The sequence below is a fragment of the Rhizophagus irregularis genome, chromosome 17, assembly GCF_026210795.1.
Source record: "Rhizophagus irregularis chromosome 17, complete sequence".
NCBI lineage: Eukaryota > Fungi > Glomeromycota > Glomeromycetes > Glomerales > Glomeraceae > Rhizophagus > Rhizophagus irregularis.
The window spans coordinates 33,668-48,447 of NC_089445.1; the positions used below are offsets into that span (position 1 = coordinate 33,668).

The following is a 14,780-nucleotide window of genomic DNA, read 5'->3' on the forward strand; positions in this document are numbered from 1 at the left end:
GCCTATTTTAACCCTTGATTAAAGGATTTTCATTGCGTTAATTATATAAGCTTTACGCCTATATAACATAAGCTTACACCTATATAATTCAAGTTCGCCTTTTCCTATAACACACTATGCATGATGGCAAACGGTATAGGAGGCAGACTCTACTTTCAGAAAGAAAGTTTTTTTTTTTAAAAAAAAAAATGTACAAAATAAATAGTCTTAAATAAAATAGTGGTTAATTGACTTTTTAGGAATTAATAGCCTTATAATATACGCGATCATTTAATATACACGATTATTTAATCAGACAATTTATTAAATTTGGTATTACACGAACTTGATCAACCTGATAATTGTTTAGTCTTTTATAGGTGGATATTTCTTGAATTATCACCTGAACTTTTCAATTTTTTGCAGAATTGAAGATGAAAACCGGAAAAGTATTTTGATTCAGAATTTTTTTAAGAAATGTGTTTGTTATTTTGTAAATTACTAGTCAGAATTGGCTTAAACTTTAAAGTTCTTACTTTATGCAAATGTTACGTAAATGTATTCTTTTTGATCTGTATAATAACGTCAAATATATAGAGATATTTAGGCCATATACATTAAAGAAGAAACGTCACATAATAACCATTCCATTTTTAACAAAACAACAATTACTTTTTAAACTTGAAAGTGTTATATCTTAGACAAACATTTTATAGTTTTATACATCCATTTTATTTTATATTATTATCACTCGACATTATGGTATAATGTTTAGAATAACGATGTTTCATATTATCATTTACTTGTAAAATTTACTAAATTTATTCAATGTAATATCGTTATAAAATGCATAATTTTATAAAAAAATTAGAGCGTTTGCTAAGATTTATAACTATGTATAATTTAATATTATTATTAATAACTATGATTAAAGGATATGAAGTATCAGTATAAATAAAATAACTTACCGATAAAGAATCAACGATCTTGTTTCCGCTCCTAAAAGAGATCGTTAATTCTTTGGTTATATTATCTAATTCTTTAATGGCGGACAAATTTTTTCTGTTCCACGAAACCTTAAAGGTTTCTCTTACGAAATCAACCAAGATATCGAACCCTCCATTTCTTGTTAATTCTGAAATATTAACAGCTACAAGCTGTCGGCTTAAAATCTTTTGAACAAATTCTTCATCAACGTAATCTATAAGTTCCTTTTGAGATAAACTTCCGGTAGATGCTCTATAATTAAATTAATAATTAATACAAACAGCACTATTTGGTTAGCTAGGAAACAATTAAATAAATACCTGTTTTTTCTTATTTCTTTAAATTCTTCTACAGAAGTTAAAATAATTTGGTTAAACTTATTTCTGAGTCGATGAAAAATTTTCGGGTTTTTTTGAGGTAGCTTTTAGCTTCGTTCGAATGTATTTTTATTTTGAAAATTTTTGTTATCAACTCATCAAAAACTTCACCACGTGGACTTCTCGCACATAAAAAAAGACACTTGACACTTTCGTCCCATAGACGAATTTTATCCTAAAATATTAAAAATACATTATTTAAAAGATTTAGACAAATAAATATTATCATGTTAATTTAATACTTACGTCCGTAATTTTACTGGATAATGAGATAGCAACATCCGTATTGTTCATTTCTAGTGCCAATCTTAAAATTTCTGGATGGTCGACGAGCCAAGCAACTATTTCTAAATTTGACTTTGATTGAAATACTTCGGGTTTTTTATGATCTTCCGTCTTACTCGCATCATCATCATCATCATCATTACTTCTTTTTTCATTTACTACTATAACTTCTTTATTGGCAGATTCGGCAGCTTCTTTATTACTATGGTTTTTACTTTTTTTCATCAACTGATTGGCTTTCTCAATGTCAATATCTCTTCTTTTTTTCATAATTTGTTTTCTTTTCGATCCTATTATACATATTTTTGTTATTTATTAATTATTCTTCTTACATATAACTATATAACAAAACTTACTATAAATTTACAAAAAAGTTATATCTACATACCTCCTTCAACTTCCATTTCTTGATTATCATCAGACGATTTATTAGGTGATTTACGTTTAGTCGTCATAATATAAAAAAAAATATGAGCGAAAAAAAAGTGGAACAACCTTTTTGTTTCAAAATAGATGATATATATCGAGAAAATATGAATGAATAAAAAATGTGGAGCAACTTTCTTGCTCAAAAAAGTAGGTGATAAACATTGAATGAACAAAAAAAAAGGGCGAGATTATCATGATATAATTTTGAGATTTTAGCTATTGTAATTATGATTGTAATATTTAATTGGAAAATATACATGATCTCAATATCATTGTGTATTGTGTAAAATGCAAGATCAGTTAAAAATATCAGGAGATGGGAAAACTAAAAATTATGATTTCAAGATCGAAAATTAAATTTAATTTATATAAATAATTTGTATTTCATTTAATAATAAAAGTGAATACTGGACACTTTTTTTATATAGAAGATTACTTCAAATCAGTTCCAAATCTTTATTTTATTGCGTATTTACGATTCAATTTCATAAATTTTATTATACTTTTTTAGGCCATATAAGGAGTGAGAAGAAAAATATTAGAAGAAAGGAGTGAGAAGAAATTAATCATGTGAAGTATCATTTTATATATGTGATACAATGATATGCACCAAACTCAAAAAGTATAGCCATTATAGCTACTATTATCGTTCGGCATTAAATTACGTAATGTTAAAGATATTATTGCATCCAAATAACCCAATCAAACCTTTTTACTCATATGTGACTGATTACTAAATTTGCGAAAAGACAATGCAACTCCTTAACATATGATTTTTGTATATTATTGTACAATTATGAAAAGAAAGTCGTGAGCAGTCTATAGAATATTATGTAAAGCTACAAAATTCAAAAATATTTAGAGTTGGTAACAAATTTACATTTCAATAGTACCATTAAATAGAAATTTATAAACTTAACTGCTAAAGGAAGAGAAATTTTTAAACGATAAATGGATGAAACATAGTACAGTTTGATGGTTGCTAGAATACTCTCAAAATAATTTTCATGATTAATTGTGGAGGTTATAATTAAAATATTCCAATTGAAATAATACAGTGACGATCTGCTTATTTGCTTATTTAATGATTTAGCATATTTTATTATTTTATGTAGTAAAGTAAATAGTATTTTTTTCCAAATAATGAAAGATACATCGTTCGGAAAATAAAAAAATTGAATGTTGTACAGCAATATAATATTAAGCAAAAAATTGAATGTTGTACAGCAATATAATATTAAGCAAAATTGAATGTTGTACAGACATCAATATAACAAAATAGTAATTATGATTTGAAAGATTTACAATTTCATATGAAGTGAGGTGAGCGTAAACGGAAAGGCGAAATTATTCAATTTCAATGATTTCATAATATGAAGGTGAGCCTCGTAAACGGTAAGGTGTAGGTGATGAGTGATGGAGAGGCGTAGGTGATGATGATGAGTGTGAACGGAGAGGTGATATAGGTGAGCATATTGGTGAATGTAGTGGTGAGGATGACGGAGTTGTTGTATGGCTTGTTATGTTGATTTCGTGAGCAATATCATAAATTGTTTCTAAATAAATAATCAGATTAATTTATGAATTAAATAAAAAAAAAATAAGATATTTACGTGGTTTTCTAATATTTACGTCATTTTTCCCAAAAACGTTCACTGAATTCCTCGTAGTACTTCGTTTCTAGAGCACTTTTCCTTCCCTTTAGCTTACCCTCGATATATAATTGCATTTTCTAATAAAATTATAAAATTATATTAGTACTATTTAATATGCTAAAATAGTAGTTGAACCTGAAATAATGTTTATATACTTTATAAGCTCGCACTAAGCCGTTAAATTTTTCTTTACATTGCCTCCCAGTATATGTGGTTCCGAATTCAAGGTTTATTTTGCTTGCTAGCCCTTTCCAAAAATTATGCTTCATATTACCACTAAGTTCGTAAAAATTATCGTTTTCGTTTTTTCTTTCATTAATTAAAACTTGCAATTGTCTATCAGTCCACATGTTATTAAAGAATTAATGAAATATTAATGAAAACGAAAGAGAAAGAATTTTGTAAAAGGAGTGGGAAAATAAAAAAAAATCCGTGTAAAAAAAAAAAAAATCTGTGTAAAAAAAAAAAAAATCTGTGTAAAAAAAAATAAAATCAAATTATTATGCCTACAATCTATAAACACAAGAATTAATGAAATATTAATGAAGACGAAAGAATTAAAGAAACGAAGAATTATATTAATGAAAACGAAAAAATTAATAAAACGAAAGAATTTTGTAAAAGGAGTGGGAAAATAAAAAAAATCCGTGTAAAAAAAAAATCCTTGTAAAAAAATAAAATCAAATTATTACGCCTACAATCTATGAACACAATAAGAAATTGCAATGATGTGGAATAAATAGTTTAAACAAATTTGTTAAACAAATTTGGATAAGCCATGGGTATGCCGCGAGTGTGTTGCGGATGTGTCACGGTGTCTTTATGGTAAATTAAAGCATTTACCGTGGGTGAGTCGCAGGTCAATTTGAGGACTTACTATGGAATAATAAAGATGTTTTTATACACGTAATTATCTTCTATGGTGGTCGATTTAGAGGTTCAATCGGGGAAGTTTTACCACAACATTTATTTTATTTTGACAATGGCTTAAAATTAACAAAAATTAATTAACGAAAATTGATTTAATTGGTCTGCTAATAACAATCATGGTGTTTAACGAATTCGTTAGTTTTGATGTTCAAAAAATATAATCGTAAATTAAATCATACTTTATCTATTATTTTATTAAATCGTAAACTTTAATACTCTACTACTAAATTAACTAAATTATTGTTTCGCGAGAGCATTTTCTATTTATTAAGTATAATTTTCAACCACTATTTTTTATAATCCTGCATATGAATTTACAGGTCAAAAACTTCGCAATTCAATTAGTTTAATTTTCGAGTTTTTTGACGCATTCATGAGATTTAAGCAAGTATGAAATAAATTTTTTTTATACTAATTGAATTTTTATGTATTGATTAACGATAAAAAAAAGCATGTACTACTTGATTTTGTATACGATTGTGTTCCAAAACTTGACGATTGTGTTACTTTTAAAACTCCAATGTGCTACTTGATTTTGTATACGATTGTGTTCTAAAACTTGACGATTGTGTTACTTTCAAAACTCCAATCAGAATCTATAGCAAATCGGTAATAATTTTAACCGAATTGATTTTGGTTTTTTTGTCGATACGCTAAACAATATAAAAGGTATTAAGGTATTTAATAAATAATTTTTATAAAGATTTATTGAATTTTATAAAAATTCTAAATTAAGTTAAGGATTTAAATTGTCAAAAGATGAGAAGACGATATAGTCACAATAAACCAATAGAGCCAATTCGAATTCGAAATCGGTTTTCTTATAGCAAACCTAATGAGACAACAGATTCTGACGAAAGAGTTGCAATTCGTTCGCCTGTACGTTTACCTGATAATGATAACGATGACATGGACTTTCAGTATGATCATAAAGATGATTTAAGTTTTCAAGACATTAATGATGATGATAATGCATATGGATCAATTAATCCTCAAGACTACAATGATGAGATGATATTTTCGCAAGATAATGTCAATTCATCTGATACTGAAGAGGAAGAAGAAAGTGATAACGAATACAATTATGAAGAGGAGAAAGAGGAGGAAGATAATAATGAAAACAATGACGAAGAGGAGGAGGAGGAAGGTAACAATGATGATAATAATAATCAAGTGGAAGAGGAACGTAATAACGATGAAGAGGAACGTAATAATGAAGAGGAAGAAATAGATCAAATCGTTGAAGCGTTAGATGAAGACAAGATACCGTTTTGCAATGGTGAGTTTGCACCGTACTTTAATAATTATACAACTACGGCATTATTTTGCTGGCTTCAGAAGCATAATGTTTCTACGAAAGCATATGAAGATCTTGTCGATATCATTCACAATTCTCAATTTGAACCTACCATGTGGTAAAAAATATCTGAAGATTCCAATTATGGAGAAAACGTCTTCCTCTCCTACCAATAATAACAAAGTCTATTAAAATTTCACCAAAAAAAACTCCATCAACCTCACGAGAATTAAAACTTTCGTATCAACTCTCAATCAGTGAAATTATATGGCGTGTTCTTAATAATCCGATGCTAATGAAGCATATGTATTTTGGACCCAGCATTAATTCTGAAGAAAAATCAGAATTTTGGCATGGAAATTTATGGGGGGAATCCCCACTTTTTGGACAACACGAAATATTAATATCAGAAGATTATAAAATAATACACTTTGATACAATTATAATTTATTATCATTGATAATATTTATTAAAGTTATTTTTAATAAATAGTATTGTACCGATCTGGTGATTTTATTTACTATCATGATGATAATGGTCAAAAAAAACTTGGAAGATTAAGATCAATTTTAAAAAATAATGATGGATATTATCAGTAATCATTGAGAGCGTAAAGATATTATTCACAATCAGGTGTTAAAATTATATAATTATAAATGGAGCTACCACTTGGACTAGTCCATCCCACAGGTCAAAAGTGAAAAATCAGGCATAGGGCTCCGATCGGATCGGTTCGGTTCAGTTTTTGCAAAAACTGATACCAAACTGAATTGATCAGTATCGGTATTGATGATTACTGAAGCCGATCGGTTTCGGTAATCATCAATACCGATACCGGTCGGTAATTACCGAAAACCGAACCGATTTACTGAGCTTTTTTTAAAAAACGTTTTGTAATTAATATAACCATTTGTTTATTGTCATTCTATTGGAACGAAAATATTTATTATTTACAGCAGTACATGTATAATTTTTTATTTCTAGTTCATACAAATTCCCAACTAGCGATCATCCATACAGTACATGGCTTAGACATCATGAATTTCATGAGATTTCACAGTTAAATACAGCAATTGTGTATTTATAATATTAATAATGTACTATATAATTATTATGAATAATAATATGCAGCAAATATCCGCTACATCAAAATAACCGTAAATTTATTGAATCTAGAATTCTGTTAATGAATAAAATAAACTGAACCTACAAAAGCAATATAAAAGAACGTCAATATATTTTAAAAGCCAATGGCATCTCCACCTCAAATAAAACAACTTACCATCCAGAATTTCGTCCCAGAGAAGCCGGAATCTATAAAAATAAAACACTAGCAACTAGTTCTTTTCGACCTTACAGTAATACTGCTGCTATGGCGCCACTAAATCTCAACGCATCACCAAAAGGAAAATTCTTGTTTCATACCTCGCCTATAAAGTCACAGAAGCAAATCTTTGGGAATTTTCCTCAATGATGATCGGTCTGACGGTCTGTATGTCAAGTTAACCTTAACTATGATCAAAGTGATCGTTCAAAAGGTATCGCATCCATTGTTTTTGCGAGGAAAAATGACGCCGTACAGTCCGTTGAAACTTAGGAATATTAAGTCCATGAAATGAAGATTGAAATTGTTGTCGCCGGCTTGAATTACAATAAAAATTTGAGCCATATCTTAAAGGTGTTTCTGACGATAAACCTACAAAATTGGAAAAAAAAACGTTGAATTCAATTCTGAAACCCTAAAACAGTATATCGAGTCCTAAAGGTATCCACAATGCTGAAACTTACAAATTTTTTTTAAAAAAAACATCAGCATATTTCTTAAAACTAATTTTGAAACATTACTCCCAAAGAACTAGCTTACTATCCGAAAGTCCCCTCCAGAAAAGCTAAAACCTACAAAATTTAAAAAAAAGAAACGTTAGTACGTTTCTTGAAGTCAATTTCAAAACTCTATTCCTATAAAACAAACTTACCGTCTGAAAAGAAAGCTAAAACCTACAAAATTTAAAAAAAGAAACGTTAGTTCGTTTCTTGAAGTCAAATTTAAAACTCTACTCCCAAAAAACAAACTTACCGTCCAAAAGTCCCCTCCAGAAAAGCTAAAACTTATAAATTTAGAAAAAGAAACGTTAGTTCGTTTCTTGACCTTCAAAGAGTACTTCGAAATTTTTTTCATATTACTTACTGTAAAGGGTTCAATTCATAACCTCTCATTTCCCTTATTTTGCGCTCTTCTGTAGGTAATATACTGAACAATAATCAAATACATTAATAATTAATTACCCGACTTATGATCGAACTTCAATTAATTAGTGACGAATAACTTACGTAGTGGGTTTAGACCTATATTTAGAGGTAACCTAATAAAGATTTTGTATAATTCTCTTTGCATGTAATCTATTATATTGTCCATTGTTCTAATATAAAAAGTTCGTTGTAAATTTTTTTTTTTAAAAAAAATAATGCAACAGATCTACTTATTTATTTGCATATATTTATGTCAATTATTTTATAATTTGGATTCAAAGTTTATTTCTAAAACTCCCTTCTTGATAAACATCATCAGAATAAGGTGTTGCGAAATTTTCCCATTTGAAAGTTCCACTAAAATCAATATAGTATGTAAGGTTGCTTGCCAAAACCTGTTTGGCCTAATGCCGAAAGGTGAGAAACTGCGGCATAGTTGATCATAAGATTTGCATATAGTTACGCCAAGTTATACCAATTAATAATATAATTTAGATGATCAAATAATCTACAGATAAAAGATTAAACTTCAATATTTTACCGTCATCTTAGTTCTTTTAAGCTTTATCTAGTGTTAATGACGATAATTATGATGATAATGAGGAATAATAATAATGAGAAATAATTACAATAGTTAATCCAATGAGAATTAATTCTAATATCATGTGATTTAAATAATGATACTATTTAGGAAATAAATGATGTAATTATGCAGGGCAAAATATTCGCGATCAAAGTCCAGTTAACATATAATTATGCAGGCAATGCAGGCAATTGTAATTTTATATTATATTTTAAAACATTGCAATTTAATTAAGGAATAAGAATAAGCATATTATATTTTAAAAATAGTGCAATTTAATTAAGGAATAAACATAAGCATATTATATTTTAAAAATAGTGCAATTTAATTAAGGAATAAGGATAAGCATATTATATTAGAATCAATAAGTTTTAAGGACTTCGTTAATTAAATTTATTACATTAGATCAATAAATTTTAAGAACTGCGTTACAAAAAAAATTTAGAACTGCGTTAATTAAATTTATTACATTAGAATCAAAACTGTGTTTATTTTGTTACAAATACTTTAATTATGTAGAATGTTATTATGTTCATCAGTTCATGTTTTAAACATTATAATGAATTTTAAAATTATTATAAATATTATGAAATTTGAATTTTTTTTTCGCAATTCAAAACCAAATTGTATTTTAATTTTCAAATTGTATTTAATTTTCAAATTTCAAGTTACGAAAAAATCATAAAAATAAAAAATGGCAGCATTAGTACCTTTTGTTCCACCGCCACCACCACCATTCTAATGGACGATTAATGCTGCTAGGCAGTTAATCGCGGAGCGAAGAAACTTACATCAGCAATTCGAAAAAATTGCAAACCGTCACCATGTAAATGCATGGACAATAATAGCAAATAGGGTGTTCGCTGCAACTGGATTTGCAGCGACACCCAGGCAATGCTCTACAAAATGGAATGCCCTCAAACGAGGTTATGAAAACCTCAGTAGGTTAATAAATAATAATGATGATGACATTCCTATTGTAAGCCCAAATAGTTTTGATAGAGTGTGTTTCGCTGATATGAACGATGAATTCTGGTTACAAACTGGTAATTATTATTAATTATTATTTTAAATTAATTTTATTTAGGCAATTCATTCAATTCATTAATATTTTTATTGGATTTTAGATCTGTTTAGACGAGAGTATCGACAGCAGCATGCTGCGCATGATCGACATCGATATGAATATAGATTGCGAAGGGAAAGAAGAAGGTCACGATCTAGGTCTCGATCAAGAAGTAGATCAAGAAGTAGAGATAGAAGACGAGACAGAAGTAGAGATAGAAGACGAGACAGAAGTAGAGATAGAAGACGGGATAGAAGTAGAGATAGAAGACGGGATAGAAGTAGAGATAGAAGACGGGATAGAAGTAGAGATAGAAGAAGAGGTAGAAGCAGGTCCCCACATAGAAGATAAAGATATTAAATTTTAATTTTTATTATATTTTTAATCGTATATTTTATTAGTTTAATATTAAATATTATAAAATAAATATTTACATACAAAAAATTATATTGTCTTTATTTTTATAAATTGTTTAAATGCTGAAACTCTAATTAAATCATATAGAAAGTATTGCCGAAACGCCGAAACAGTTTCGGCAAGTTACGGCAGTTTCGCGATTTTGATAGGTTTCACAGTTTCGGCATTCTTGATGATTTCATGAAACTAGTTTCGGCAGTTTCGCATACGCCATTCTGCCGAAACCTCTAGTTTCGGCAAGCAACCTTAATAGTATGCTTTGTGCGACTAAAGTAATCTTTTCAGAAAAGGAGAAAAGGAGACGTCACACATGATACACAAAATAAAGTGAAATTCCACAGTAATCTACCTGAAACGATTTCTGCGGTAACCGAAAAAACAAGAAAAAATACTTTTTTTTCTAAATGAAAAAAAAATTTTATTTATTTTTTTTTTAAGAGAAACTTCGATCATGTAATATTTCATGATGTTAACCAATATAAATACAACACCGTACAATATCTAAAATAAAAATCGATCAATATTGTACACAAATAAACAAATAAACTAAACCATACAAATCTATTAAACATATCGTTTAATATTGCATATGATGCCCTGATATATTATTACCCGATACTTCATTTGACCGGTGTAACTAATAAAAAATTTCAAAAAATAACGTTGCGAAACAAACACAGTTTTGCAACGTTTTTTAAAAAAATATCAATGATCCATTTTTTTTTATTAAATTGGTTATGAAAAAGCATTTTCGTAAGACTTTGATTGAATTGGATCAGGTTTAACAATTTTATTTGTGAAAATTAAAAGCTATCAACACACATTTTCCATACATTTTCAACATTGTGTTGTAAAGAAAGAAGTGAGGTTATCGTAAGAAATTATATCAATCATCTTCTTTTGATATAAATTATTCATCCAAAGTTTTCCTGAGTATCCAATTCTTCTCCATCCAAATAACTAACTTCAAATAACAAAATTCAAATATGAAAAACTAATAAACCTAACTTTAATCTAAAACACCTGAACGAAACCAATGCTTCAGACACATAACTGCACGTACAGTTTCAGGTGCAAGACTTGCTCTATCATATTCGTGAGGTCACTGCTTGCATACCTTAGGGTAATTTCCTGTCCAGGTGGTCACTCAAAATGATACCGCTTGGGTCCAATGTGGCTAGATGGTTATGTTATTACGTCAGCTGCGCTGGAAAAAATACGTTCAGCAGGAGCACTCGTTGCTACCAAATAAAATATTTTACATTAAAAAATATTATTGAATAATAAATAAAACAGATTAGTAATAAACCTGGAACCCCAAGGTAGTCCTTGGCCATGTTTGATAAGTTAGGATATTCTTTCTCGTGTCGCTATTAATTAAAAAATTGTTACAAATATTTAATTAAATAAATATCCTTTAAAATAATAAACTTACTTTCCACCAATTTAAAGTATCACACAGAGCTTGTGCACGATCAGCATTAAGATAACGATCAAATTCACTTACAGTTTCAATACGGCGCCGTTTGGAAATATGTGAAACAAGATCTTCATTTGATGAATTATATTCTATATTAGTATTTTGAGTTTCTTGAGGTGCATATAACGTCATATAGAGTTCAGATACCTATTAAATTATTATATAGTATGTATAAAATAAAGAAAATTATAATATAATTTAAATAAAACAAATAAAACTCATACAGTTTTTTTTGTTCTATCAACCCATTGGGTTTCCCATTCATTATCTTTCATATATTCTACTTTAAGATGTGGATCTAAAACTATATATATTACAAACATTATTAAAATTAATTAAATTAAATTAACTTAATAATAACTTACTTAAAGAAACTGCATATAAAGTTGAATCAGTTTTATTGTAGTAAATTTTAAGCTTATTAATGGCATTAATTGCCGCTTCCTATTAAAAAAAAAGGAATTTAATTACATTTAATATAAATATTAAATATAAATAAACTTACTTTTTCATTTTCAAATCTATTTGGAGTATCCCGAAAATCCTCTAATTTATTTAACAAAATATTGTATATAGGAATCACGTATGATAGTGTTGGGTATGTTTCTCCACAAATTTGCTTTGTTGCTTTAGCAAAATACTAAAAAATAAAAATTTTTAATAAAACTATAAAAATACATAATTATATATATATAATTAAAATTTAACCTTCAATAACTCTTCTATTTCTAACAAATTAATCCATTCATCTTCATTAATTGTAAAAGGACGAAGATTTGAATCACTATTACATAATATATTAAGAGGCTAAAAATAAAATTATAATTGTTTTTAATAAATTAATTAAAATAAAAATTAATAAAATAACAAACTTACTTCCTTAAGTTTTCTTGCCCTTACAAGCATATCATACGTAGAGTTCCATCTAGTGCGAACATCTAGTATGACATTTAGATTTGGAACATTTGCAACTTTACATTGAGCTTTGAATTTATCTACTTGTTGGGGTGATGCTTTTATTTTTTTAATAAGAGTACGAAGCTAAAAGGCAATATAATTTTTAATAGATTATTAATTAAATTTTAATAATAATAATATAATAAAATTATTTACCTTAACTATCAAACTACCAACTTCTTCATTTGATGATTCATCATTATCTGTGGCTTTAAGGGTAGTAAGAACTTGTTGCGCTGCCAAATTGATTACATGGGCCAAGCAACGAACATGCTTATCTTCACTATCATAATAGATATATCTTTGAGAAAGATCAGATTCAACAGCTTTGAGAAATGTAACATTGTTGCTGGCATTATCAGTCGTTACCTCAAGAATCTATATAAATTTTTTTTTTTTAATTTTTATTAAAATTATCTTATTATTTATAGAAAAAACTAACCTTTGATTCAATATTAAAATTTTTTAAGCTTTTTAAAAAAGCATCTTTGATATTGGCACCTGAGTGCGGCCCTTCAAGTTTAATAAAATCTAAAAGGAAACTTTTTAATTTCCAATTTTCTGTAACCCAATGAGCTGTTATTCCCAAAAAAGAAAAATTATTTGATGAAGTCCATGCGTCGATCGTAAAAGAAATTTTACTAGACGTATTCTACAAAAATTAAAATAATAATTAGTAAAATTCAAATAAAACTATTATTAAAAAACATTAATATATACAACCTGTAAAATAGAAGCAACTTTTTTTTGACTATCATTAAAAGATGTCATAATATAATTTTTGATTGTATCAGCAGATGGAATGAATGCATCTTTACGTAAAAGAAAAATCATATTACGAAAATCTTCAGATTCAACACAAGTAAAAGGAAGGTCATTTTTTACAATCCATCGAATAATAAATTTTTTAAAAGTTTCTTTACTATATACCTAAATATAAATATTAATAAAATACATGAGTTTATAAATTTAAAAATTAAAATATTCATATTTAATGCACAAAATTATAACCTATAAACTGAATAAAAAGAAATGAACATTATACTTACAATTACTTCAGAATTATTAATAGATTCACGTATTGTAAGTTGTTTTTTTCCTTTTTCTTTCATTAATTTATGTTTACTTTTAATATGACCAGCCATTCCTGACGTACTTCCTTTATTGCAAGCAATTAAAATCTTACAATGCTTGCATTTTGCCTTCTTCACAGTTTCATCATATGTGAAGTGCTCCCACACCCAACTACGTTTCTTCGTATTAGTTTCTTCTTGTTCTACTTCACGCTCAATATTTTTTTCGATCTGCTGCTCCCCAGTTTCAGTATCATCAACTTGATTTTCTTCAGTTTCAGACTCAGCCTCTTCCTCATTCTCATACTCAGCCTCTTCCTCAGTCTCATACTCAGCCTCTTCCTCAGCTTCTTCCTCAGCCGTTTCCTCAATGTCGTTTTCTTTGAACTCAGAAGTCATTATTAAAATTAAAGTTATTATTATTATTATAAAGAAATTAGTATATAACTAATATTAGAAATGAAAAAAATGAAAAAAATGTAAAAAAAAGATTAAAATTGATAAGATCGATCTGCAAAAATTCGGTAATTAAACAATTCCGTAATATTGCAGATTGCGCGATTTTGCAATCATGTGATTTGTGGCGAGAAGAACGATACTAACGTTCTTGATTAAAAAAAATTAAAGAAAAGAAAAGAAAAAATGTCGTACTTGACATTTTTTAATAAGAAAAAAAATTAATTAGTTAGAAAACGCCAAGTGCGACGTTTTTAAACTAAAAAATCAAAAAAAAATGTATTTTTTATTAAAAACGTTGCACTTTGACGTTTTTAAACTAAAAAATAAAAAAAATTGTATTTTTTTATTAAAAACGCCGTATTTTGACGTTTTTTTAATAAAAAATAAATTAAACTTAGTTAAAAAACGTCAAGTGTGACGTTTTTAAACTAAAAAATAAAAAAAAAAATTTTTTATTAAAAACGTCACACTTTGACGTTTTTTTATAAAAAATAAATTAAATTAGTTAAAAAACGTAAAGTGCAATGTTTTTAAACTAAAAAATAAAAAAAAAAAT

General features: G+C 27.6%; 3 protein-coding genes across 3 annotated transcripts; 1 reads left to right on the plus strand and 2 right to left on the minus strand.

Annotated features, from left to right (window-relative positions):
* Window positions 1-865: 865 nt before the first annotated feature.
* On the minus strand, window positions 866-2,083 carry OCT59_008742 (uncharacterized protein; the record flags this gene model as incomplete). The annotated part of the gene is made up of 6 exons (XM_066133102.1): window positions 866-871; window positions 948-1,218; window positions 1,287-1,314; window positions 1,455-1,518; window positions 1,590-1,918; window positions 2,017-2,083. 6 exons carry the CDS (start codon window positions 2,081-2,083, stop codon window positions 866-868), a joined length of 765 nt encoding a protein of 254 aa, XP_065999583.1.
* Window positions 2,084-3,404: 1,321 nt separating this feature from the next.
* Window positions 3,405-4,062, minus strand: OCT59_008743 (uncharacterized protein; the record flags this gene model as incomplete). Its single annotated transcript, XM_066133104.1, has 3 exons — window positions 3,405-3,613; window positions 3,768-3,789; window positions 3,868-4,062. The coding sequence occupies 3 exons, from the start codon at window positions 4,060-4,062 to the stop codon at window positions 3,405-3,407; spliced, it is 426 nt and encodes a 141-aa protein (XP_065999584.1).
* A 1,339-nt stretch (window positions 4,063-5,401) lies between these two features.
* OCT59_008744 (uncharacterized protein) lies at window positions 5,402-6,061 on the plus strand (the record flags this gene model as incomplete). Its single annotated transcript, XM_066133105.1, has 1 exon — window positions 5,402-6,061. The coding sequence occupies one exon, from the start codon at window positions 5,402-5,404 to the stop codon at window positions 6,059-6,061; it is 660 nt and encodes a 219-aa protein (XP_065999585.1).
* Window positions 6,062-14,780: the final 8,719 nt, after the last annotated feature.